The 23,366-nt window shown below is 37.8% G+C and overlaps 1 protein-coding gene across 4 annotated transcripts in view; it reads left to right on the plus strand.

The window, feature by feature from the left end:
- The first annotated feature begins 150 nt into the window (after positions 1-150).
- The window catches only part of SKIC3 (SKI3 subunit of superkiller complex), a 46,788-nt gene continuing 23,572 nt past the window's right edge, over positions 151-23,366 (plus strand). The window contains exons 1-21 of one of the 4 annotated variants that reach the window (XM_058043607.1): positions 151-178; positions 1,337-1,434; positions 1,973-2,116; positions 3,165-3,256; positions 3,879-3,954; positions 5,585-5,725; positions 7,734-7,832; positions 7,939-8,047; positions 9,861-10,001; positions 11,402-11,503; positions 14,255-14,388; positions 15,006-15,092; positions 15,181-15,284; positions 15,396-15,522; positions 16,674-16,853; positions 17,261-17,385; positions 17,840-18,093; positions 21,068-21,170; positions 21,920-22,096; positions 22,945-23,089; positions 23,247-23,325. In XM_058043607.1, coding sequence (XP_057899590.1) covers positions 1,345-1,434; positions 1,973-2,116; positions 3,165-3,256; positions 3,879-3,954; positions 5,585-5,725; positions 7,734-7,832; positions 7,939-8,047; positions 9,861-10,001; positions 11,402-11,503; positions 14,255-14,388; positions 15,006-15,092; positions 15,181-15,284; positions 15,396-15,522; positions 16,674-16,853; positions 17,261-17,385; positions 17,840-18,093; positions 21,068-21,170; positions 21,920-22,096; positions 22,945-23,089; positions 23,247-23,325 — 2,509 coding nt within the window. In that variant the 5' untranslated portion in view covers positions 151-178; positions 1,337-1,344. Of the gene's footprint in view, positions 179-462; positions 525-1,336; positions 1,435-1,972; positions 2,117-3,164; positions 3,257-3,878; positions 3,955-5,584; positions 5,726-7,733; positions 7,833-7,938; positions 8,048-9,860; positions 10,002-11,401; positions 11,504-14,254; positions 14,389-15,005; positions 15,093-15,180; positions 15,285-15,395; positions 15,523-16,673; positions 16,854-17,260; positions 17,386-17,839; positions 18,094-21,067; positions 21,171-21,919; positions 22,097-22,944; positions 23,090-23,246; positions 23,326-23,366 lie in introns of those variants that run through there. The other 3 variants (XM_058043606.1, XM_058043608.1, XM_058043609.1) reach the window with 3 other exon arrangements.

The following is a 23,366-nucleotide window of genomic DNA, read 5'->3' on the forward strand; positions in this document are numbered from 1 at the left end:
CTCCCACGATGCCCAGTGCGGCGGCCTGCAATTCCCAGCGTGCCCCGGGAAACGGGAACTACATCTCCCACGGTGCCCCAAAAGAAAATGGCGGCTGCCGCGGCGTGTCACTGCCCCGCGTCGCAGTGCGCATGCGCCTTGGTGGCGGCTGAGGTGGCGGACGCGGCGGCGGCTGCAGGTGCGGCAGCGGCGGGCGGCGGGCGGCGGCGCGCCCTGGGGCCGGGCTCGGTCCGCCCTGGGCGCCGGGCTCGGGGCTCGGCCCGCTGCGGCTTTCCCTGGGTGGGGGGCTGCAGGCGTGGGTTGCCTCCCCAGGCGGTTCGCGGCCCCGGAGGCCGGGCTGGATGGCCTCCCCGGTGCCCAGGTTTGCGCCGCAGGGTGTTTTGCCTGTAGGTGACTGCAGCTCAGGCTGGACAGTGCCCGCGGTGGGGTGCGTTTGTGACGGCCGAAGCGTCTGTTCCCTCGTAGGAAGCAAATTTATCTCCAGGAGCTGCTGAGCGATTCAAGTCCGACAGATTTCTTTATAGGTTCCGAGGAAATCTTTGAAATTCGATGTCGTCCTATGTCCAACCATTCCTTTATTTTTGCTTTGCAACTCCTAAAAAGGTTTTTTGTTCTTCAGCTGGTTGCGTTTTTCATCTTTTTGAGTCGTGGCAGCAGTAGTGTTGTTTCTCAGTCTCATCCTATCTCGGCAGCTTTGACTGTGGTGTTTCTAAAGTTCATTTTGGTGTACAACATACACCAAAACATTGCAAGATTGTGTTAAAAAGCGTCAATGCCTCTTTGCTGTGTTCTTAAATGCTTTTTCTTTTTTGATTCGTGGCAGTAGTGAGAGGCAGAATCTGCTGTAACTGTGTGTGAAGGGCGGGCCGCGCCGAGGTGTGGCAGATGGCCACGGTGCTGCTGTCGAACGCTCACAGAGAAAACCCTGATTCTTAGCAGCCTCTGGGACACATTTCTCGGGCCATAGGTGTCTTAAACACGGTCCACTGCTTAGTTTCTTTTTAAAAAAGGATCTGCTATGTGTGGCCTAACTACAGGCTCTCAAAACACCTCTTCCTTAAATTTATCTTAACTTGTACAAAAAGTTTCACTCTTGGATAGCTACTTTGTATCATGTAACTCTTTGGAATAATGAGTGAATTCTGCATTGGAGCTAAATCATAGTAGTTTCAACTATGCCATCTTTTTCATTAGTTTCTGGTGCTGTACGCATTTTTGGCATACTGCACTGAATTTCTCTGTTTAAAATAACCCCTCTGCAATAAAGGCATAAACATTTTGTATGTGTCAGAATATCTGTTTTTACAAGAACTGATGATATGTCCTTTGTATTTAGCAGCCACAATGTCAAATAAGGAGGTGAAGGCAGCGTTGAAGAGTGCTAGAGATGCAATAAGAAATAAACAGTACAAGGAGGCCTTAAAACATTGCAAGGTAATTAATTTTACACTTGGAAGGCAAGTTTGGGGCTTTTTGCACATTTTGTTCTTTTTCCCATACCTCCACAGCTGTATAATTAAGAGTACAGAGTGTAGAGTACCTTATTGATGTGATAGTTGAGATGGATTTTCAGAATTAACTTAATTGATTGTTTGTGTTAGTTTCCCCCATGTAAACTTTTATTCCTTTTTTTTTTTTTAATTTGCTGACATGTGGCCATAAGAATATTAAGTCTAGAATGATAGAGATAAAAATCCATTTCTAATCCTTACCTCCTAGGAGTGCTTTAATTGCTGGGCTACAGCACTAACTCAACACATCAGGTGTGAAGCATCCTCTAGTATAAGAAACTGAAGTTACTAATCTCAGTGTCTTCCTTAAAATTACTTAACTCCTAATATTGCCATATAAAATAATTCACCAAACTGTAGTGATAAAACTCAGTACATGAATGTGTAAGTTACATTTCTTTAATCAGATTAATCTTTAATCATTTCTTTAATCATTTTTTACTTAAAATTGTGTGGTTTAGGCAGTCTTGAAGCAAGAAAAAAATAACTACAATGCTTGGGTATTCATTGGCCTGGCAGCTGCTGAGTTAGAGCAGCCTGATCAGGCCAAAGGAGCATACAAGAAGGCTATTGAACTTGAACCAAACCAGTTACTGGCATGGCAGGTATGTGAATATCCAATTTTTGTTTCCCTCAAAGGTATCACTATGGAGTTAAATATAGGAATAAAGCAGAGTTAAGACTTGTATCTTGTTTTCTTGAGGCCCTTAAGTTCCAGAGAAGCTTTGGAGTAGATGGGGTTTCCTGTTAGTTGTGTGTCCAATGTAAAATCATTGTGAACTTTTTTTTCAGTACATCTGAGTTTGTATTTCTCATGTAGACTACACAGCGGTGAGACATGTAAGGGAGAACACTAATTGAAACAAATACAGTAAATTTGTCCAAAAATTTCTATGCTTGTAGTTCAATAAACACCTGACAGTTCTTCTCTTATGGATAGAAAATGTTTTATCTGATGCTTTCAGCATGAAGTGGATTGTTAATGAATGTTATTATTACTTGAAATCAAAAAGTTTACATTTAAAACAGCTGTGTGGTATGTGCATTAGAGCCTATTGCAATGTAGATTTACAACCTACAATTTTGTTATGTATTAATTCATGAAACATAAGGTTTCATATTATATATCTGTTGCTGATATCAACAGTCAATGTTTCTCTAAGATAATAAAGTTCTTAGTATTTTCAGTATAAATGGTATTTTAAAGTATAACTCTTGGGGCTTGAATTCAGTGTATGTTGAAATTTCCTCACTTTTGCTATTAGGTTCTGGCTTTCTTGATACAATACTTGGGTGTGTATATATGTTGTTATGTATTTTGCATATTACATATACATATATATATATATATGGTTATAAGACCTAGTGAAGTTTTATACTGTCTTTTATGCAGACCAGATCAAGTAACTGATACAAGTTTCAAAAAATTGCTGTTATTAGTAAAGAAATTGAAGAAAGCTTTTCACTTAAAATAAGTGGATTGAGTGGGCTGTGCAGAATTCTGCACAGTGATTACTGCCTTTACACTTGACCCCATTGAAGGCAATGGAATATTTTTTTTATACAGAACAGGTAGCATTCTCACAAAACATAAGCATTGTCATAAAATCTTGCTTCCTTTACTTTTTTTTTTTGTTGGTTTTTTTTCTTAAGGGATTAGCAAATTTGTATGAGAAACCCAACCAAACAGATGTCAAAGGAGACTTAGCAGATGTGTACCAAAAACTCTTGGAACTTCATGAAAGGTAAAGAATATTGAATGCTATAAATTCAGTCTAAAGATCTCTAGTTAGTGAATGTCATTGGTGGTATAGAGTATAGACTTTGGGTTTTTGAAGCCTTCTCACATCAGTAGTTCAGCCCTTGTGCTAAGGTTTTCTCTGCTTAGGTAAGTTTTCTTTTTCCTGTTCCTTTTGGTAGAGCAAAAACTCTCTTAGCTTACCTGTACTTGAGGCTAGTAGTTTATGGAATTCCATGTTATCCTATTCCTGTCCAAACTTGAAGCATTTATCTCTGATAGGTGATTGCCTGCATTAATGAGAAGGCTTATTTTTCACTGCTTTAAGATCACAGAATATGTGTCATGCAATTTGTAGAGGCACAGTTCTAAACAAATCTAGCTCAGCTGTCACTGTAGCTGACTGGAGTTCTTGGTTACTTTGAAAACTGATCCAAAAGTCCATAAAAGTTTTTTTTTTTTTTTGTTCAGAACAGCAATGAGTAAAACTTATAGGGCAATTTTTAGTATGTAGTCTAAATATGAGTTTGACAACTGAACTTACTGAAGATTATTTGTCAGAATTTGAAAAGCATTACACTGTTATATAAAAACTTAGCTTGTTTGGGGGGGATTTTCTTCCTTTCTAGTGGTGACAAGCAGAAATGGTGTGATATATGTAACAAGCTTGTGGAACTATACCATCAAGAAAAGAAATATTTAGAGGTAGGTCAAGCACTTTCTTACTTCTAACAATTATTTTCTGTTTGATCTAACTACTTTTCATCAAGGAACCCCCATTCTTATGGGCCACAAACCACTTAAGATCTCCTTGTGGACCACAACCAGGAGGAACTGATTTTTACTGTATTTTGTCCTTTCCACTGGGTGAGACTTAGATGCAATCCATTAAACTGACAGAACTGGCAAAGACTATTATTATTGAGAATGAAAGGGCAGAATATCATCCTTCTGTTGTATTTCTAGAAGTCAAAAGTGGTATCAAATGCAGTATGTGTGAGTCAGGTGTCCTTTGCCTGGCTTGGCCAGTGCTGTGTGTCCGATGAGCCTTTCACTGGTGGGGTGATCCCTTCCTAGGCTATTACTGAAGCTTCATTCTAGAGGGTAAGATGGGGTATGTACACAACCTGAACTTGATTGCATATGTCTTCTGTACTGCATTCCCAACACAATGATAAGGACACAAAAAACCTCTTCAGAGCAACACAAGCTTTGCAGAAATCGTTGTGACTCTAGTCAGTACCGGGAGGTGGAGTTGTCAACAGTCATGTTTCCTGCAATCTCTGTAGTATTGTTACAGAATGTCTGTTTTGGAGGTATGCACTTTGCTCTTTGAAAAGGCTGTTTTCTTACTTGGTGATGCATGATTGTATTGTATGTCATCTTCCCACCTCTCCTCTAGCAGTGGAACATGGAAAATTTTACATAGCACAGAGCGTGGGGCTGAAGGCTATCAGTTAACTTCAAAGCCTCATTGTATACCAGCTTCTTAAACTAAATTTAATGCTGATAGTTTAGCATATGAAGGCAGACTTACTCTATATGGAACAAGAACCTGAAGTTAGGCTTCAGGGTCCTATTTTTTCTTTCCATTTCTGTTGACTTTTCCATGCTGGAATTTCAGTGTGGACTGCTCCTTTTGTTCTCTTTCTGTTTGTAGTGGCCTAGATATTTAGGTTTACTTTTACTGTTGGTTTCCTCCAGGAACCAGAGTTAGAATTCATATACTCTTGATGTTCTCTAGCTTACTTACTGTACTTTGGAAGGTAGAGAGGTTGCACACAATGCATTGGGACTTGCTATTTATTTAATCAGAAAGCAAGTAAATCTGGGTTACTAGGTAACTGTAAATGTTACTATGTTGTCTACCCTAGAGTGATAGAGTTTGATACCAAAGGGGTAACCCAAGAATGAGGAGTTCTACTGTGTGTGTGCACTTTTGGCAAAGAAACAGGGTGTACAGGATCTGCTTGCTGAGCAAGGACAAAAGGAAGATAAGGGGAGGTCATCTGGTTAGGAATGCAGCCGCTGCCTAAACAAGACTATAAAAGACTGAACCAGGGGAGGGATTTATGGTAATAAGCAATTATAATATGTATTATGACTGTGTGTAAACAATGCACTTGCAGAGGATCGGAATGCACACCAGGTGGAGCAGTCCCCCGTGCGTCCCTTACCCAGTAAATTAAATAATGCTCATTTCTTAAGGCTGCATTGGTATTAAGGAGTTTATTTACCCAGTTTTCAGTGAATTTTGGTGACAAATTGACTACTTATATCGGACTTTCAGCTCTTTAAAGAGTAATCAGCATGGGTCATTTGTTCCTGTTGACAGGTGGCTGAAACTTGGCAGAAACTAATAAGGATGAAACAGGAGGAAGGTGCAGAAAAGGCAGAGCTTCATCAGCTTTGGAAGAAGATGATCCAGTTACTGAAAGACAGTACAAGGAACCAGGATAATAAGACTGGGCAGTTGGTAATGTTTCTCACTCCTTGTTCAGCTAGGTACATATGTATGTCCAGTGCAACTAGTAATTGCAGCCTATTTGTCTGAGTTGACTGTCTCAATGTTCAGAGGTACTAAACTTCTGAGGAAAAGTTGGGCAACTTTACATTTTGACAGAAACAGCAACTGTGCAGCAGCCTGAGATGAGCCTTAGGTGTAATGAGTCACCTAAGTTCTTCACAAATTGTTCTAGCATGGTTTGTTCTACTGGGTGTAGTCCTTCACTAGCAGACTGCTCCAGCACGGGTCTTTTTCTTACTCTCACATATTCTTACTTCTCTCTCTGCCTGCAATTGCTGTTGCACTGGTTTCTTCCCCTTCTTGAATCTGTTATTCCAGAGGGACTCTCAGCATTGCTGATGCTCTTGACCTCAGCCAAGCATGTCTGTCTTGAAGCCAGCTGCATCAACTCTGTTGGACATGGGGAAGATTTCCAGCAGCTCCTTATAGAACCCACCCCACTTAGCTTCCCTCTAGCAAAACTTTGCCACACATAACCAATACAGATGTTCTTCAGAAAAACAAACTCCCCCCTGCTTTCATCCAAGTAGGAAGAGATGGATTTGTGAGGTTTTTCTGTTTCTTTGTACCTATGCTTTTTCCTAGACAGAAATATTTTGGATGAAACTTTCTTTTCTCCTCTAGGTATGAAGCTTTAACTTCTTAGGAAAGTGTCAAAGCTGATTGAAACCAAACAGAATGATCATGAGTCCTCTGTGGACAAAGTTAATTTTGTTTTATCTGATTTATCTGTTCTTGGAAGATGAACTTCCTTCAGCATGAAAGGTGGAAATGTATCACCTGATAGCAGTGTTTCAGAAAGGAGAAAATACAAATTGAAGTTATTTCAGATAGCAGAAAATTGAATCTGTATCTCTACTTTTAAAAAAGCAAAGGCTTTGACTTCAAGCTAGTGTAGAAAAGAGGAACTTCAGGCAACACTGCTTTTTTGGAAAGGAAAAATAACTTCAAAATATTTTTTAAATAGCATAAACCTCAGGAATAAGTTTCACATGCAAATCTACAGCTTATTGCAGTTTCAAGTAAAGCACTTGAATCTGGAAGTCTGCGGACCTGAAAGCAACACACTTCAGTATTTCTCTAGTGACAAGCTGTGTACAACTTTATGTTTAGCATGTTTGTTTGTAAGCCTGCACTCTGGTGCCTGTGTTCCCCAAAGCGTCAAGAAAAAAAGATTGGACTAGACTTCTAGATTTCTAAACCAGAGTGGGGAGAGAGGCTGACAGCTAACCTTACAGGATAGTAACCTAATTTCCTTCTTTGAATTGGGATTAGGTTTGAAGAACAATCTATGTTCTTAAAAATTTTACCTTCCTTGTACCATCTTATGTTTTGTGGCATCATATTATTGCTTCATCTTGTACTAGACAATTTAGATGCTTTAGATGCTGAGTGCTGCTTCATGATAAGAAACTTGCTTCATTCTTTCTCTGTTCATAGCCCTAGTGTAAACTTTTAAAGTAGGATCTAGGTAATGACATGTAAGTACCCACTTTAATATGGAAGGGCTTGAAAGCATGTTATCTGCTCTAAGGAGCAGATAACTTTGGGTTTTCCAAGTTTGGAGGAGACTGAGGGGTGCCTCTATTGTCTGCAGCTTCCTGAGCAGAGGAAGTGGAGAAGGAGGTGCTGAGCTATTCTTTCTGGCATCTAGTGATGGAATGTGTGGGATGGGTCCACCGGACTTGACATGTGGCATCATTTCTTTACCAAAAGGGTGGTCAAGCATTGAAGCAGCCTTCCTAGAAATTCATTTATGTCCCAAATCTATCAGCATTCAAGAGGCATTTGGTCATTGCCCTTAATAACATGTTTTAGCTTTTGGTCAGATCTAAAGTGCTGAGGCATGTGGACTAGATGATTGTTGTATGTTTCTTCCAACTGAAATATTCTATTCTATGAAGATAACATTTCCCTAGAATATTTGTTTTGCACTCCTGACTTTTTGTTATTTCAGCTTTTGACTGCATTTGAACATGCGCTGCATTCTGCTGACACTGTTCCTGGTGAAGACCACCAAAATCTTTACAAAGACTTCATACAGTGCTTGTCTAAAGTAAGGTTATGGTTATGTTAAAGCATCTTTCTAGTAAGAAAATAGATCTGTTATTTCACATCTGAGAACTCACATAAATAACTGTTTACTCTTTTTTCCTTTCTAGTTTCCTCATGAAGTCACTAGGTTGGAAAAGGCTTGTGATGATATGATGGCTTTGTACCCTTCTATGACTTACCCTTTGGAAGTACTTTGCTTGCACTTTGTTCAGTCAGGTGAGTAGGATAGATTTAGGCATTTCGAGGGCTGAAGTTTTTTAAATAGTTGATTTTGTGACAAAGTGTTTGCAAGTTTTTACCTTTCACAAGGACTGTACAAGTACTTTCTTTACTTCTGTGTTATGTTTCTGAAAATAAAGTGTTTGGTCCTATGACTTGTCATTTCCTTGCCCTGTAACTGAGTAGTGACTGTAAGTAAGGGAAGTCCAGCTCTTTGAAGTTTCAAAGAAAAATGCCTCACTTGAAAGCAGCCTCTCTGGTTAAATGAATAGTAGCTTCTTGACCTTTTAAGAAAAAGTGAATGTTAGCCAGTGCTCTGAGGTTCACGATGAGCTATGCTGAGGTTATTCTTGACACAGATTCTCTTCCATCACAAAAAAAACCCCACAAAAACCCAAAACAAAACAAAAACAAACAAACAAAAAAAGCCCCACAAACAAATAACCCCCAGATAAGCATTTGTGCAACTATGTTAGAGAGTGTGCCTTGTGAGTAAGGAATAACAGATCTGTTTAGATATATATTCTGAGTAGAAAAGGAGACTCTTTGAGGGGAAAAAGACAAAACCTGGTGTGTTCAGAAGTGCAGGGATCTGAAACTATGCATTACTATTTTTAGTCATTTACTGAACAACATTGCAATAGCATTGGACACTTTCTCATAATTTTCAAAGGTAATTATTAGAATTTAGCTTTTTGTTTTGTTATGTAAGTCATCAGAAGTTATTTTGTTTCTTTTTAAAGCAAGGAGACCAAGTCAGAATAAAAAACCCTCTAGAAATAACTTTCATCTTAGGTAGAAAAAGGGGTTTTCCTGTTTTGAAGAAATGGAATATGATAGCAAAATACAGTGAGTGAGAATTTTTCACTTTGTTTTGGAAGCATGAAGACAAATGAGGCCCAGACTTACAATTTGTAAAGTATTTGAAAATGCTTTACATTTTGGAGAAATGGGCAGAAACTAATTTTCAAAAGAAAAGGTTAGTGCAGTTCTTGTATACTAGCACTCTGGCAATATCTCATCGTCCTACAAGCTTCTTGGAGGAGAAGGATGCTGCTTGTGTTTTAGAAAGGCTGTTTCTTTAGGTCTGAGTCATGTGTTTTAATCCTTCATGTCCTGCACTTCTCACAGGCTTGTTAATTGAGGTGCATTGTAAAGTCACCTTTAGCAAATGCAGATGAAATCAACTGTTATGCCACATAAATCAATAATTCCTTAAAGAAAATAATAGCTTGAAGGTTGTTGCAACAAGTCACAAAGTTCCTGTCAGTATTGCCAAGTCTACATTCGCAGCTAAATGCAGGCATCAAAAGTTAGTGGTGTCAGTTAAAATTAAGCTAAAACATTAAATTATATGGTTTCACAGCAAGGTAATTTCAAAAAGCTTATCACAGCAAATTAGCAGGTACACAATGTCTTTTCTGGAAGGAAATTTTATTGATTTATTTGTGACAGATTTTGTCATGTACACTTTCAGCTGAACTTACATGAAAAGCATATTATTATTTAACAATATTTAATATTATTATATTCATTATTTATTAATAAAGGGAGTATACCTGGAGTAATGTAGCAAAAGTGATTATTCAGGTTTCAGACTGTCAGTTTATTTTGTGGACACAGTACTGAGTATTTAGGTTACTTCTTGGGTTTTGGTTCTTTTATGGGATAGGGGATGGTAAGTGTGTAGAGCCTTTGGAAAATCACTTTGAACTCAAAAGGATAATGATCATTTATATGGATAAGGTAAGCTGTTGCAGTTATTCTTTTAATCTAAAACCCTACAAAACGTGTCTTTTTCTGAAACCAGGTACTTTGCCAGAAAAGGCCCTGACCTGTTTCTCCAAACTTTTGGAGATGGATGCAAGCAGTGGTCCAGGCATCATTGGTTTTGGTATAAAATGCCTCAAAGAAAATAAATACAAGGAGGCTGTTAAGAGTCTTACTGAAGGTAAATGTGTAATATGAGATGTGAGTAGTCTGTAACTTGAACACTAGATTATTTTCAAAATTTAGGGAATCTTATACTTGCGTAGTAGTTTGAAAATTCTAAGACCAGCTAGATTTTAAAAGAATGCTGAACACTTCATCTGATTTGTTTGAAATATAGCTTTAAGTATAGCATCTCTAAAGCCTTTCATTTGTGTTATGGTAAGCTCTGTAGTGTTTTAAGGTAAACCGTTTTTAATCCTACTGTTATTGGGAAAATAATTATATGAAACGCTAACTGGAACAATAGTAGTAAATGAAGGAATGTGAAATTTATGAAGTAAAATGTAATGCAACCTCTCTAGTAGAGTCACTGCATTTCTCTGCCTGAGCAAAGATGACTTTTCTCTGAAGTTACTTCATTTTCAGTTGGCTAAAGACTCACGCTGAGTATTTAGAGAGAAATATTGTAAGAGTTTTTTTCTGTTTTGTTGTTCTACAGTAACTATATTTGCTGAAGACTTGGCTTACTCATCTGTAAATTAACTTGCTTGTATTGAAATGGCAAAACTCTTTCTAAAATACTCATTAAGTATACTAGTGGGGAAATGAGACTGCCCACCCTCACTAGCTGCTGTGGCAGCTAACAGTGGAAACTGGGTAAATAATTGGGATGTAAGCATTCATGAGTCAGTTAGACTATGCTGTGATGTCCTCCTGCATCCATTCTTCTAGATTTAGAATAAGATTGTTTCTGAAATTTAATTTTGGAATATTCTACAGTGAAACAACATCTTGCCTAAAATATGAAATAAAAGTTTCATGTGCCTAAGAGCACATGAAGAGGAAAAGGTATTCCTTGGAAAACAAATTCTTCTGGCTTAAATGACCATGTTTTGAAAAAGATAGTATTCTATTTTAATTAATATTAAGTTGTTTTTCTGTTTTTACTTTTACACATAGACTTTGCTGGCAGCAGAGGGAATACAAAGAGAAGGCTCTTGGTATAATGCGTAAATGTAGAGAGTTTGAAAATCATGTCTCTTCCAATGAGCTATGTGTTTGTATCTTAGGTGTTGAGGCTTCCAGGCATTACTTGGTAATTATACATCAGAAGACAGAAATTCAGTTTTATTAGTGAGTCTTAATTAAGGCAGATTCATCAGAAAGTTTCACTATATGTAATGTTATATGCAAAATTGAGCCTAACTTACATGCTTTCTGCTTTTTGCCTTGTTGCATGGAGGCTTCTGTGTCCAAAACAGTCTAAAATAAGACTCAGAAAAAATTATGGCAAGTCTTAACTATCTGATTGATAATATGTTTTTGATGGCATTATATGGAAATAATATGTACCTACTTGCTACGTGTTTTTGCAACTCTAAGCAATTTTTAAAAGTGTCTTTTTTAAACTCTTACTAGGTTTGCAGAAGACTAAGCAGTGTCCAGCTGCATGGTATTATCTAGCAGAGGCACAGATGAAGATCCATGAACACAGGAATGCTGTCCTGTCCTGCAATCAAGGTAACTGCCTGCTACTTTAAAGAGCAGTTCCAGTGCTGCACTGCTTTATGTAGTCCAGCCGACGTGGCCTTGGTATGGTAGGTCTGAGTTAGCAGTAGTCACAGTTCCTTGCTTCTTGCAGTCTCAAGCTTGTGCTATCTCTCTTGGTTTATGAGAGCTGAAAAGCACCTTATGGTGCTTAGTCTCAGGAACAGAGAAAATACTGGGCTAAGTGGATCCAGAAAGCTGTCTGATGGTTAATATTTGGAAGGTTTACGTTTTCTGCTGTGCTGCTTCTGCTGGTGGTTGACCAATGCTGGCAAATGACAGATTGCCTGAAATCACAAGGTAGGTGTCACAAATATTTAGCCTGGCAGATAATCATGTTTTAACATGAAAAACAAAATTTTAATCAAATTAAGGTAAAATGCAGAAAGAATGTGTAGTATAGCTGCATCTGAAGAAACTCACTGAGTGTAAAACTTCATCTTTGCTGGCTGGCAGCGAGGACAATTATTGCATATCTCAACTAACAGGGCCACTCTCTGGTGGTTATAAATGAAGGGGCAGCTGAAGTGGACTTCTTTTGTGGCAGGGAGAAATGCAGTGAAAAGTTTTTAAGAAAGACTGGAAGAAGTAAAAGAAGCCAAACAGACCTGGCCAAACAATTATGGGAAATCAAGCAAAAGTAGTTACTGGTGAGGGGAATTCAAAAGACTTATGAACTTGGGTGGAGGAAAAATGAAAGCTGAACAAAATAGGTAAAAAAGAAATTTATTGGTGAAAGAATGAAAATAAGGAAGTTCTTTTCCCATCTGTGTTCAGTGTGGAAGATCTCAGGGTGACTTTGTACCGTGACTCTTCTTTTCAGCAGATTGATCTAACAACTTGTCTATGATTACAGTGTTAACAAGGGCATGTCTAAAACAAGACAAGGAAACACAGAATAAAGGAACTGTGAGATACCAACTTAGGAATTGACTGAGTTGAAAATACTGAAGTTTTAAGGGGTTCCATAATTGATTACTGAAACTGTCTTGGCACCCAAATACTTGAAAGTAGGTGGCATGGCTCTGAATTTTAAAAAGGAAAGTTGAGGGAAAACACTGATGGGTCTGGTATATTTAGTGGTTGAAACAGTGTAAACTGAAACAGTAGAGTTAAAGAATTTATGTAGAAAAATGTTTTGGGGTAGACAGCATGGCCTTTTGAGAGTTGCTAATTTAGAACTCCTTCAAGGAGCTTATGAGCTCATAAATAAAGGAGGTTTCCAGGTGGTAATTGGTAAGATCCTTTACTTGACTGTTAGTAGCCTTGGTTTAAGAAGCAAAGCTGTAACTTTGGGTTTTTTCTTGTAAGTTAAAAGGTAGAGCACAGTATAGTAATTATGTCTGTTTTCAAGCTGGAAGGAGGTATTCCTGACATTTTCCCTGATACCTGTGCTGTTTATGAATGCTGAGTAATAGGGTTATAGTTTGCTGCTATGTAAAGTAGACTGCAAAACTTTGAGATGTTTACCAGAGTGCATAACTGAGTGTCAAGACTATAGAATTTTATTCATTATTTTAAATGCAGAATAATAGAGTTGTGGGAAGAAGTGTTCTCACAAAGCTACCCGACACTCTCACTGAAGAAAAGTGCAGAAGGCCCTCATTCGGTATGAAAAAGTAGGACTGTTTCTTTTCCCTGGTGTGCTTTACAGGCAAGTCAAATATTAGCAATTTCAGAGAAGGGAATGGTTAGTGAAACATACCATCAACACACAGTAGCTTTAAGAACTTCAGCAGCTTAATAAAATCCCTGTGTAGTTTTGGTAACTATCTACTCCATCTCAAAAAGAAAATAAGAGTAGAAGTTAATAGACTAGAAGTGAGGTTGGTCACATGGGCTAAAAACCGCAACATATGAGAACAAGTAAATAATCTGTCAAGTCTTTTCTAGCCTGGAGAAGAGATAATTTTGAACTCTATGAAGATACAAATGATGTGGAATATAAATAAAGGTTGAGTGTTTTGTTTTCATATGTGAGGTCTGGCTAGTGCCAAATGCAGCTAAAATGTCAAGCTCAGAGCAAACAAAACAAGTTAAGTTCCTTGCTGAATGGTGCTGTTGATGCAGAAATTTCTCTTGAGTCCAAAACGTGTAGAAAGTCAGAGATAATTTTGAAAAAACATTGCTTTTTACTTGTCCTGTCTTAGTGACTGTATCAAATGAGACAACAGCTAATTGTACATGAAAATAAATACAATTAATTGAGTTACTCAAGAAGTTCTTGCCTTTAAAGAATGGTGATGCTCAACCGAGATGCCTTCCATCTCTGAGGTGAGATGATACTGTGGATTCAAAAAGTAATTGGAACTCTATGAAGGGTTACTTTGTAACTTTTACAGGCATCAAGGTAAATCCCTGTTTTCAGTAGTATCCTTTCATTTGAACACTGAAATGCGGAATGATTTGGCTGTTGAAAGGTCATTTTTTCCTTAGAACTCTAATGAGCAAAATTATAGTACTTAATTTTTAAAGCCAGCAGCTAAAAAGGAATCAGTATACATACATCTCAGATGACCTTCTAGAATTGACTTAATTGTTAAACTTGAATGGATAGAAATTTTACAGGACAATTTGTTATTTATGGGGGAGAGCAGTCTGAATGGTGTTCTATTAGGCAGAAAAAATGTAGTTAACAAGGTTTTAGAAATATTTGGAAGAATGCTGCTCTGTGTACTTCTTCTTTTCTCATTTAACTTGATGAAAGGTTCTTCTTGTCAACAGCTCTTGAGGCTCTTGGAACTCCTGAGGGTCCTAATCTTCGGTGGAAGAACCTTGTCTTTCAGTTGAAAGCAGAGACTTTGATTAAAATAGCTGATGCTGATGCTGCAGAAGAAGCCATTAAAGCACTTGAGCAGGTATTTTTATTGACTAAAATGTTTGGGGTTTTTTTTAATATTACAAGGTGCCCTTATCTTTCTGTACTTAAGGTAAGTATTTCTACCCTGGCCTCCTTTCAACTTTGTGGTTTAGACCATTCCTACCAGCTGTCATGTAATTCAGACATGTCTTCCATTCCTGCTTTTCCAGGCTTTGCTGCAGCTCTTTTTCATTTGCAGTTTTAATTTTGGAAGCTGTCACTTTTGACTTTGCCTGGTCTTGCTCACTGTTGCTGGTTCTGTGCTGTTACCCATCTTAATTTGAATTCATGTTATAATCTCCCATGTCCATCATTCCCTTGTGATTAGTCATGAAGAAAAACACATTACTTTAAGATTGAATGGTTAAGCTTTGGCAGAAGTTGCTTCCCCCTGTTTTTGTCACACAGTTTCATTCTTTGTTGTTCTTCATATTTCTGCACCTTTGTCCTTACAATCTTCTACTTGCTCTTCATCAGAATTGTCCTAAATTTTCTCAGGGATAATAGAGAAAACTTCTAAATGCTTTCTTCAGGCAGTCCGTCTGCTTTTAACAATTTTGACTTCTTAATGTGGGGAGATAATAAATTAATTGTGTTTATTTTTTGGTGTTCTAGATTGTAGATGGAGCCAGTGATCCAGTGATTTCAGCTCTCAGGGGTCAGGCTTATCTGAACAAAGGTTTAATGGATCAGGCTTCAAAGGTTAGTGATTTTTGTCATTTCTGTGAGCTAAGTACAGTTCTTGGTTTCATAGAGGAAGTAACTAGAGAAAAATGACATCCTTTTGCAGGTTTCACAAGAGCTTCTCTTGTCCCACCCTGATCTGGCTGAGGCCCATGCTCTAGAGGGTTTCATCCATTATTCCCAAAAGAACTATGAGCAGGCAGAAAAAAGGTAGACTTTTGTTTTCTTTCCTGTAACAGGGAAGTGTTATGGGATAGTAAAATGTAGTGTTTTGCAGCTTTTGGGAATTTGTCTGACCTGACCTGTTTTCGTTTTATTTAGTTTTCTACATGCTATTGAAAGAAAGGCTGGAATTGCAGAGTATCATCAGTACCTGGGGCTCACATACTGGTTCATGAGTGATGAGACAAGAAAAGACAAAGGAAAAGCACTCACTCAGTTCTTGAAGGTAAAGACTCCTTTGACTGTTGATGTAGAATTAGTGTTTTCCTACATCGGAAGCCAAATATGAAAAATATACTGACAGGAATGAGACTTGAATATTCTCCTTTGTACAATGTATGAGCCTCCAGAGCCTGCAAACTAGGTTCTGCTGTGCAAAAAGGCATTGCAGGGAGCTGTGCAGTTACCTTGAATCTCTCCACTTCTGTTTTCCTCTTTTCAATTAATTCTTTAGGCCTTTGAATTGGCAAAACTTAGTGGTGATTCCCTCAACCTTTTCTCCTTCGGGAAAGTGGAGGTCTCTACACAAGCAGCAAATGTCTTTGAAGACCTTTTGAATGGGGGAGGGCGGAATTCAAATTGAAAAAACATGAAGGAAAAAAAGTTGAATGGTGTTAGGGTTTCATTGTCTGTCCAAGGATGTAAGTTGGTAAAGCCCCATAATTTATATGCTGTTCCTGATCTTTGGGATTTTAGTAATTGTGGCTTTTTCGCTGAACATAGATAATAACATGAATCCAAAAGCTTTAGTTTGACATCTGTGTTAGTAACTTGAAAGTGTACAAAATAGAACTTTAGGCACTGTGAACTCATCATGTAACTTCATGATAGGTATTGATAAATCATTACCTGCTGCTTGCACTTTAATAAACAGCTGAGTATAGTGGCAAATGTAGTTGAACAGTTCTTTTGGTTCTAAACAATTATATGCAATCTTTATTATTATTGACAAAGCTGTTTTCTGCTGCTTGAAGGCTGTCAATTTCTTAACTATAAGCAAATCTGCCAAATGCATCTAGAAGGAACTGAAACTTTATACATGGCTGGAGTTAATTCTGGTGTTATATGGTAAGAGTATGAACATAATAATTGAAACAGAGTAGAAGATGAAATAAAGATTTACTTTCTCCTAGCACAACTATTTTAGTACTTTGAGTACAAAATGTTTTGTGTCATGGGATTTGTAGCAGATTTTCCAGATACTTAAAGCTCAGGTAATCTGTGCAATTTTATAATAAAGTTTGGCAGCTCAAATACATCACAGAAGGGGCTTAAAAATATGATAAGCAGAGGCTGAACAAGTAGCTGTCACTGAACCTGTCTATGAGTATAATCCTTTAGAATGCTGTCTGATAGTGTGTTGGTATTTCCTTATAGGCTGCAAAATTGGACAGCTACTTGGGAAGTGCCTTTTGTTATCTAGGTAACTACTACAGAGACATTGCTGGAGACAAAAGCAGAGCTCGTGGTTGCTATAAAAAGGCTTTTGAACTGGATGAGACGGATGAAGAATCTGGAACAGCGGCTGTCAATTTAAGTGTGGAACTTGGAGACATGGTATTGTACATTTAGAATGTCAGATTACTGCTGCTTTGTTGTTCTTCTATTAATCCTCCTTTTTAAAGAATCACTTCAGGTTTCCTCTATATTTAAGATCAGAAAACAAATGTTCTGTCATTGCTTAGCAGCTTTTATAGTTGGGCTTGCTTCAATTTTACGTTCCAATTCCAAATTAAATTTGTCTTGGGAGAAGGGTGGGAGAACCAAGTATTACATTAGGGTCATCACATGTGATATAGATGAAGCATTTTTTTCAGTAGGGGGCATAAGGAGAAAGTTGGGGATTTTCTTTATTTAGCTTGTGTAACTTCTTTTTTCCATCCTTCACCTTGCTGCTTTAGAAAGTTATAAGAATATTTTTAAATGGCTTTTGTTTACTAACTTGGCATTTATTGCTTTGTTAGGACACTGCTTTGTCAATCCTGAATGAGGTAACTGAAAAAGCAAGACCTGGTACAGCAAAATGGGCCTGGCTTCATCGTGGACTTTACTACTTGAGAACTGGTCAGCCGTCACAAGCAGTGGCTGAGTAAGACAACTGGTGGTTGGTTTAAGTCCTTTTCTACCAATCCCAATAAAATAGTCTTTGCTCATAGCAAGTTTTCAAATTAAGTTAGGTGATTATAACTTGTACTTAACAAAGGAAAATGGGTCTGAGTGAGTCTCTCTTCAGTTCTAGAATTCACAGAATGTAGTCTTGTTAACATAGCAGTGTTTTGTACTAACAAGCTTTGTGACAGGCACAGACAAGCTGCTATAGCACTGAATAGTCAGGGCGAGATACAATTCCTAAAATTGTGTAATGTCCTCTGAAGATGAAAAACCTACTATGCTTTGTTTAAAAGTTCCATGTAATTGTGAATTTGTGTCCTGAAGAGTATATAATGCAAAATTAGTGTCCTCAGCATATACAATGAAAGTAAATAATTATGTTGAATTTTATCATATTTCATTTAAATAAATGTATGTCTTGATATCTTCAGTTTGCAGGCAGCTCTCAGGGCTGATCCAAAGGATTCCAACTGCTGGGAGTCTCTAGGGGAGGCTTACTTCAACAGAGGTAGCTACTCAACAGCTCTGAAATCCTTCAGGAAAGCAAGTGAGCTGAACCCAGGGCTTGTGTACAGCATTTACAGAGCTGCAGCACTTGAGCAGATTCTAGGCAAATACGAAAATGCTATAGCTACCTATCAACAAATATTAAAGAAGACAGAAAACTATGTGCCTGCACTGAAAGGTATTATGCCTGAATTTGAAAGTGTTCACTTTTCCTCTCTTTACACACTGTAGTGTTTCAGTCTTTTGGAGGAATTTTTGATGTATTGAGGTTTTGTTGTGGTGTGTTGAGGTTTTCTTGTATGGAAGGATACAGTTGTATTTTGGGTATGTAGGGCCATGAGGTTTCTCGCATGAAAGTTGATTTGTAGTATTACAAATTCCTGAAAAACTCTTAAATTATGATGAATGTGAGTAATTATTTCTCTTTCAAGTAAGTATGAAAGGTAGTTAATTCTGTGTGGCTACCAGGCCAAATGAGTAGGAGAACTGAAGAGACACAGAGGAAGCCCACTAACAGGGCTGCAGTTTTACCTAAGCTGTAAAATACTGGCTCAAGAGGCAATGAAATCAGACTGCCATTTCAAAGAGGTGGGCTGATTTCCTTCTGCTCCTGACCAAGCATTCCTCACTTCTTGTGTTAGTCTAGTGATTCAGACCCTTCTGAACTTTTTCAAGTGGTGAAAAAGAGCAGTGAATCCCAAGAGATCTCACAAGCATTACAGGTGGCAGGGGTAGAGACCTTCAGGATATAGGTAGGAGTAGAGAGAAATGGAGCAATTGGAACTTCTTCATTATGGAACTGTGATTCTGAAGTTATATAATGCAGGTAGTGTATAAAATTTTGATAAAAAATGAATAATTGCTCTGTTTGTGTTCTCCCTGCCACTTAGTTTTCAATCATTCTCACCCCATATACCAATCTGAAGCAGGTGCTGCTTGATGCTAGTTTGAATTTCTAATTATTTTTTTCATTGTATGTAAGGCCTTCTGGTTTCTGGATGAATCTAAACTGATTCTTGGAAGAGTTAATTCAGAAATGTAGAGTTATTATTACAACAGTGGGCTTTTAATCTGAAAAAGTTAGTGTGGTTGATTATCTACCTCCTCCTCTATAACTCCACTAGGTTTTTTCAAGACCAAAGTGACATGGTAAAAGCTCCATAATGGAGTCGGAGTGTATTGCATTTAGGCAGTTTTACTAGTTGTTGGGCAAGAAGGGAAGAGCTGACTGTAGCAGCAGTTTGCAAAGGTGCTGTATGTGCATATGCATATGGTTTTTTCAGTGTCTGTAGGTAACAATTGACAATGTTACTAGTACTAAAATGCTTTGAGTACTTAAGTACATGGTATCAAGATTCCTCCTCATAGTTGCCTTTATACTGTTTTCTTACACCTCCTGAGTCTTCTTTCATAAAGACTCACATTGTAATCTCTGGTCTGTTAGCTGTAAATCCTTTTAAGTCTCCAAACAGCCCTTCACTTTCTTTGAGACTTCTTATGATGTTTGGACCAATGTTGTAAATTTTGTAGACCTTCTTAAAACTCTCTGAAGTTCTTTGACTGTCCCATCAGTGTTTATTTTCAACTGTTCTGATCCATTTGAACAGTTTCTGAGTTGAGCTGTTGGAAGTATAGTCTCTGGTAGTTGAGTCAATAACTTTACTGGTGTTACTTCACTGCATCTTTTCAATGTGTTTTGATTTTGTGCTACTGAATACTTATTCTACCTCTGTTCTAGCGTATCTTTCATGTAATTTTGGGGAATAAAATCAATTTTGATTTTTGATCTTGACATCTGATAAGCTTATGATCTTGGTCTTCTGGGGAGCCAAGATAAAGACTCTTGCAAAACTCTATTTTGGTATAGGTGGAGGATTGCAATAGCATGAGGAGGGTAGCTTCAGAACTCTCAAAATAATCTGAGAATGAATGGTGCTCATATCCAATGATTTATGGCTGGACAGAATCACTGCTAGTGCCAGCAAATGTGTAAACCAAGCAGTTACTATTTCCAAAATGTTAGAAATTTTAACCTATGATGCAGTTCCTTTTTCATAGTGGGAATTATTTCCAGTTGTGGTGGTTTGACCCTGTCTAGGCATCAACTGCCCACCAAGCTACTCTGTCACTCCCCTTGTCAGCAGGATGTGAACAGAAGACAAAATAAGATTGAAGAAATTCATAGGTCAAGATAAATGTGGTTTAATAAAGCAAATGCAGAGGCCCCATGAAGAAGCAAATGAAAACAAAATTTATTCTCAACTTCCTATGAACAGGTGATGTCCAGCTACTTCTCATGAAGTAGGACTTCAGTCTGCCTAGTCATTGCTTCAGAAAACAAATGTGATAACAAGTACCCCCCCACACAATCTCTTCCACATTTATCTCAGCTTTTATGCTGAACAGATAAGGATGTGGTATGGAATATCCCTCTGATCAGTCTAGGTCAGCTGTCCTGTCTATGTCTCCTCTCAGGATTCTGACTATCCCCAGCCTAATCCTAATGCTGAAGGAGCGAATTTTGTGTAGACTGCCTGGATGCTGTTCCAAACACTGTTCAGCAGCAGCCAAAACACTGGTTCCTTATCAGCACCTTTCCAGCTACCAGTACATAGCACAGCACTGTGAGGGTTCCTACGGGACAAGTTAACTCCATCTCAGCCAGATTCAATACACCATATGAAGTAAATTCATATATAAATAGAATTAAATAATGCTGGCTTCAGGTTTTCTTCATTGAAGACTTTCCTTTTTGCCTACCCTGTCATTCTTTATTCCTTTTGTTTCTCAGGATTGATTTCTTCACGCATGTAAACTGCAAATTGGTGTATTTGTCAAAGGTGTAACAATGCAGATTTCTCAGATTTCCTTAATATTTGAAGATAAATGCAAAGTTTAAATGCTATTTTTAAATAATGAATTGGGTTTATTTTAATAGCCAAATGATCCTACAGTTCACACTTCACAAGATAGATGAAAAGTCTTTGTTGGGAGCATTGTAGGTGTTTTGATTTTGTTACAGTGTATGCAGGGTATAGACTTTTGCACAAGGCAGAAATGCTGACCTGGCTTCCAGGCTCCTTCCCCACTGCACTTTTAATCATATCATAAAAGCATTTATTTTCATAGAGAATATTTTCTCTTACTTTCAGGACTTGGTGAGTGTTATCTCATGCTGGCAAGATCAGCCCTTGATAACTATTTCGATAGGAAGGCTGTGGATTACATAGAACAGGCCCTTGCATATTTTACAAGGTTGGTACTAAACATTCACTTACTTAATTTCTGCTGTCATTGTGGGTTGACAGGCAGAAAAAGAAGAGTTAAATTTTTAAATTTATTTAAAAATAAGAGTTTGAAAATTTTCAGTTAGACTGAATCAAATGGACTAGAACTTCTAATCTAGAAGTAAGAATGTGTTTATTAAAAATGGTTTGAGTAACAGATTCTAAACATAGGCTGCTTAAATGAATGGCAATTACAGAGTTTTATGTTTTTCTTTTCAAATATAGAGAGTCATTTGAAAATGTGTGAAGTGACACAGAGTTCTCTTGTGTAGTCTTCCTGATATATGGATCTGGGAGGAGTGTATTCCTACAAAAATAATGGATAAGAGGAAAATTATTCCTTCCTTCTCTCAGTCTTTTTGTTTTGAATTTCATACAAGATGTGCTAAATTAAACCTTGGAATAACTGCTGTTAGAGGAGAAAGTCCATCAAGTTTCTGCAGATGAGTAGTGTCTTTTAATATGACAAATGCAAGAGTGCATGTAGTCAGCTGACATGTTGGAGTGTTTTTTGTTTGGTTGCTTTTTATTGTTATTTCTTTTCAAATTTTGATCTTTTAGACTTGTAACTTGAATAGGAAGAAACTGAATTACATCAAACACCTTACTGATTAATTGCATTTGAGGTTGTGCTGCTATTCAAAGTGGCACTTTTATTCAGAAAAGGATGTTGAAGTATCTGAGTAGGTGTTACATGTGTTTTCTTTATAATTGTAGGGCAGTAAAGCACCGTCCTGATGTATCTTGCCTCTGGAAACTGTTAGGAGATACCTGTACTATTGTACATGTTATTTCACCAGCCAAAGTAAATGTTCAAGTACTAGGATCCCTTCTGAGTAAAAATGCAACCAAACAGGTGCTGACGAAAAATGAGCTTCTCGTACTGGGAGGAAGGTAATATTCTTTTATTGTTAAGAGCTTCTCTGCTGTTTAAGACTCCCTAGAGTCTCAAGTATTCTTGACTATTTAATTTGTAGAAAATGGAAGACATGCTGATCTGTTGATACCTGCATATTGGGTAAATGGATTCTCATGATTCTTCCAAATTACACTACTTATTTCAGGATATGTTTCCTGTATTGCCACAGTGCTGTCAGCACCTGCTCTTCTCCTTTCTGTCTCCAGGTGCATGACTACATTCTCCCTGCTGTTCCACAAATCACATCTGTTTAAATGCAGTGGTTGTGGTATTTGCTGACTAATTCTCCCAGGACAATGGAAGTCTAAGATAATACTTCCAGCTTTCTGTCTGTGCCTCTTTCTTGTAAAAAATTTCTTGTGACAAATTTGCTGTTCTGTGACTCCCTCTAAAATTTTTTCAGCTCAATCTTTAAGGCAGGAAATACATCTGCTTGGTGAATCTTAACCATGATCTGTAAAGTCCAGTATTTCCTAGGAGAAGCCTGAGGAACTGTAAAAATTATTGATGTTTGTTTTAAGTAAACACATGCATAATGTAACTGACAGAGTTTTGATTTAATACACACCTACATAACCACACCTGTGGCTTCATTAGTGGTGAACACTACAGATTACCCTTAGACCAGATTCAGACACACAATAAGTGTCTGAATGAAAATATATTAGTTGGGTTTTTTTGCTTTAAGTTCTTGTCTGGTTTTGTTTGTATTTATGCATGTTTACTTCGTTTAGGTTTCTAAGCACTCTTTTGAAGCTTTGTCAGCTTTCTGCTCTTCGTGCAGAGACTCGGAATAATGATTCTATGATTCATGTTTCTGTAGGTGTTATGGCAGAGCTTTAAAACTGATGTCTTTGCCGAGCATATGGTGTGATCTTGGAATAAATTATTATCGCCAAGCGGAGCACCTCACAGCAGTGGGCACTGACATGAATGAGATCAGTGAACTGTTAGAGAAGTCTTTGCAGGTATTGCCTGTATTTCCTAGTACATTCTTTAAACTGCTGTTCATGCTTCTCTGCATATTCTCTCTGTACACAGTAAAACCTACATCTCTGAATAAGTGCATAAAGTCATAATTTTTGCTCTCCTAATCATTATAATCCACATTTCATTTTCTTCCAGTGTCTCAAAAAAGCTGTGAGACTTGACAGCAAAAATCATCTTTATTGGAATGCACTTGGTGTAGTTGCTTCTTGTAGTGGTAAGTCTTCAGTGACAGCCCTAGATCTCTAACATCCTAAA

The sequence above is a fragment of the Melospiza georgiana genome, chromosome Z, assembly GCF_028018845.1.
Source record: "Melospiza georgiana isolate bMelGeo1 chromosome Z, bMelGeo1.pri, whole genome shotgun sequence".
Lineage (NCBI taxonomy): Eukaryota > Metazoa > Chordata > Aves > Passeriformes > Passerellidae > Melospiza > Melospiza georgiana.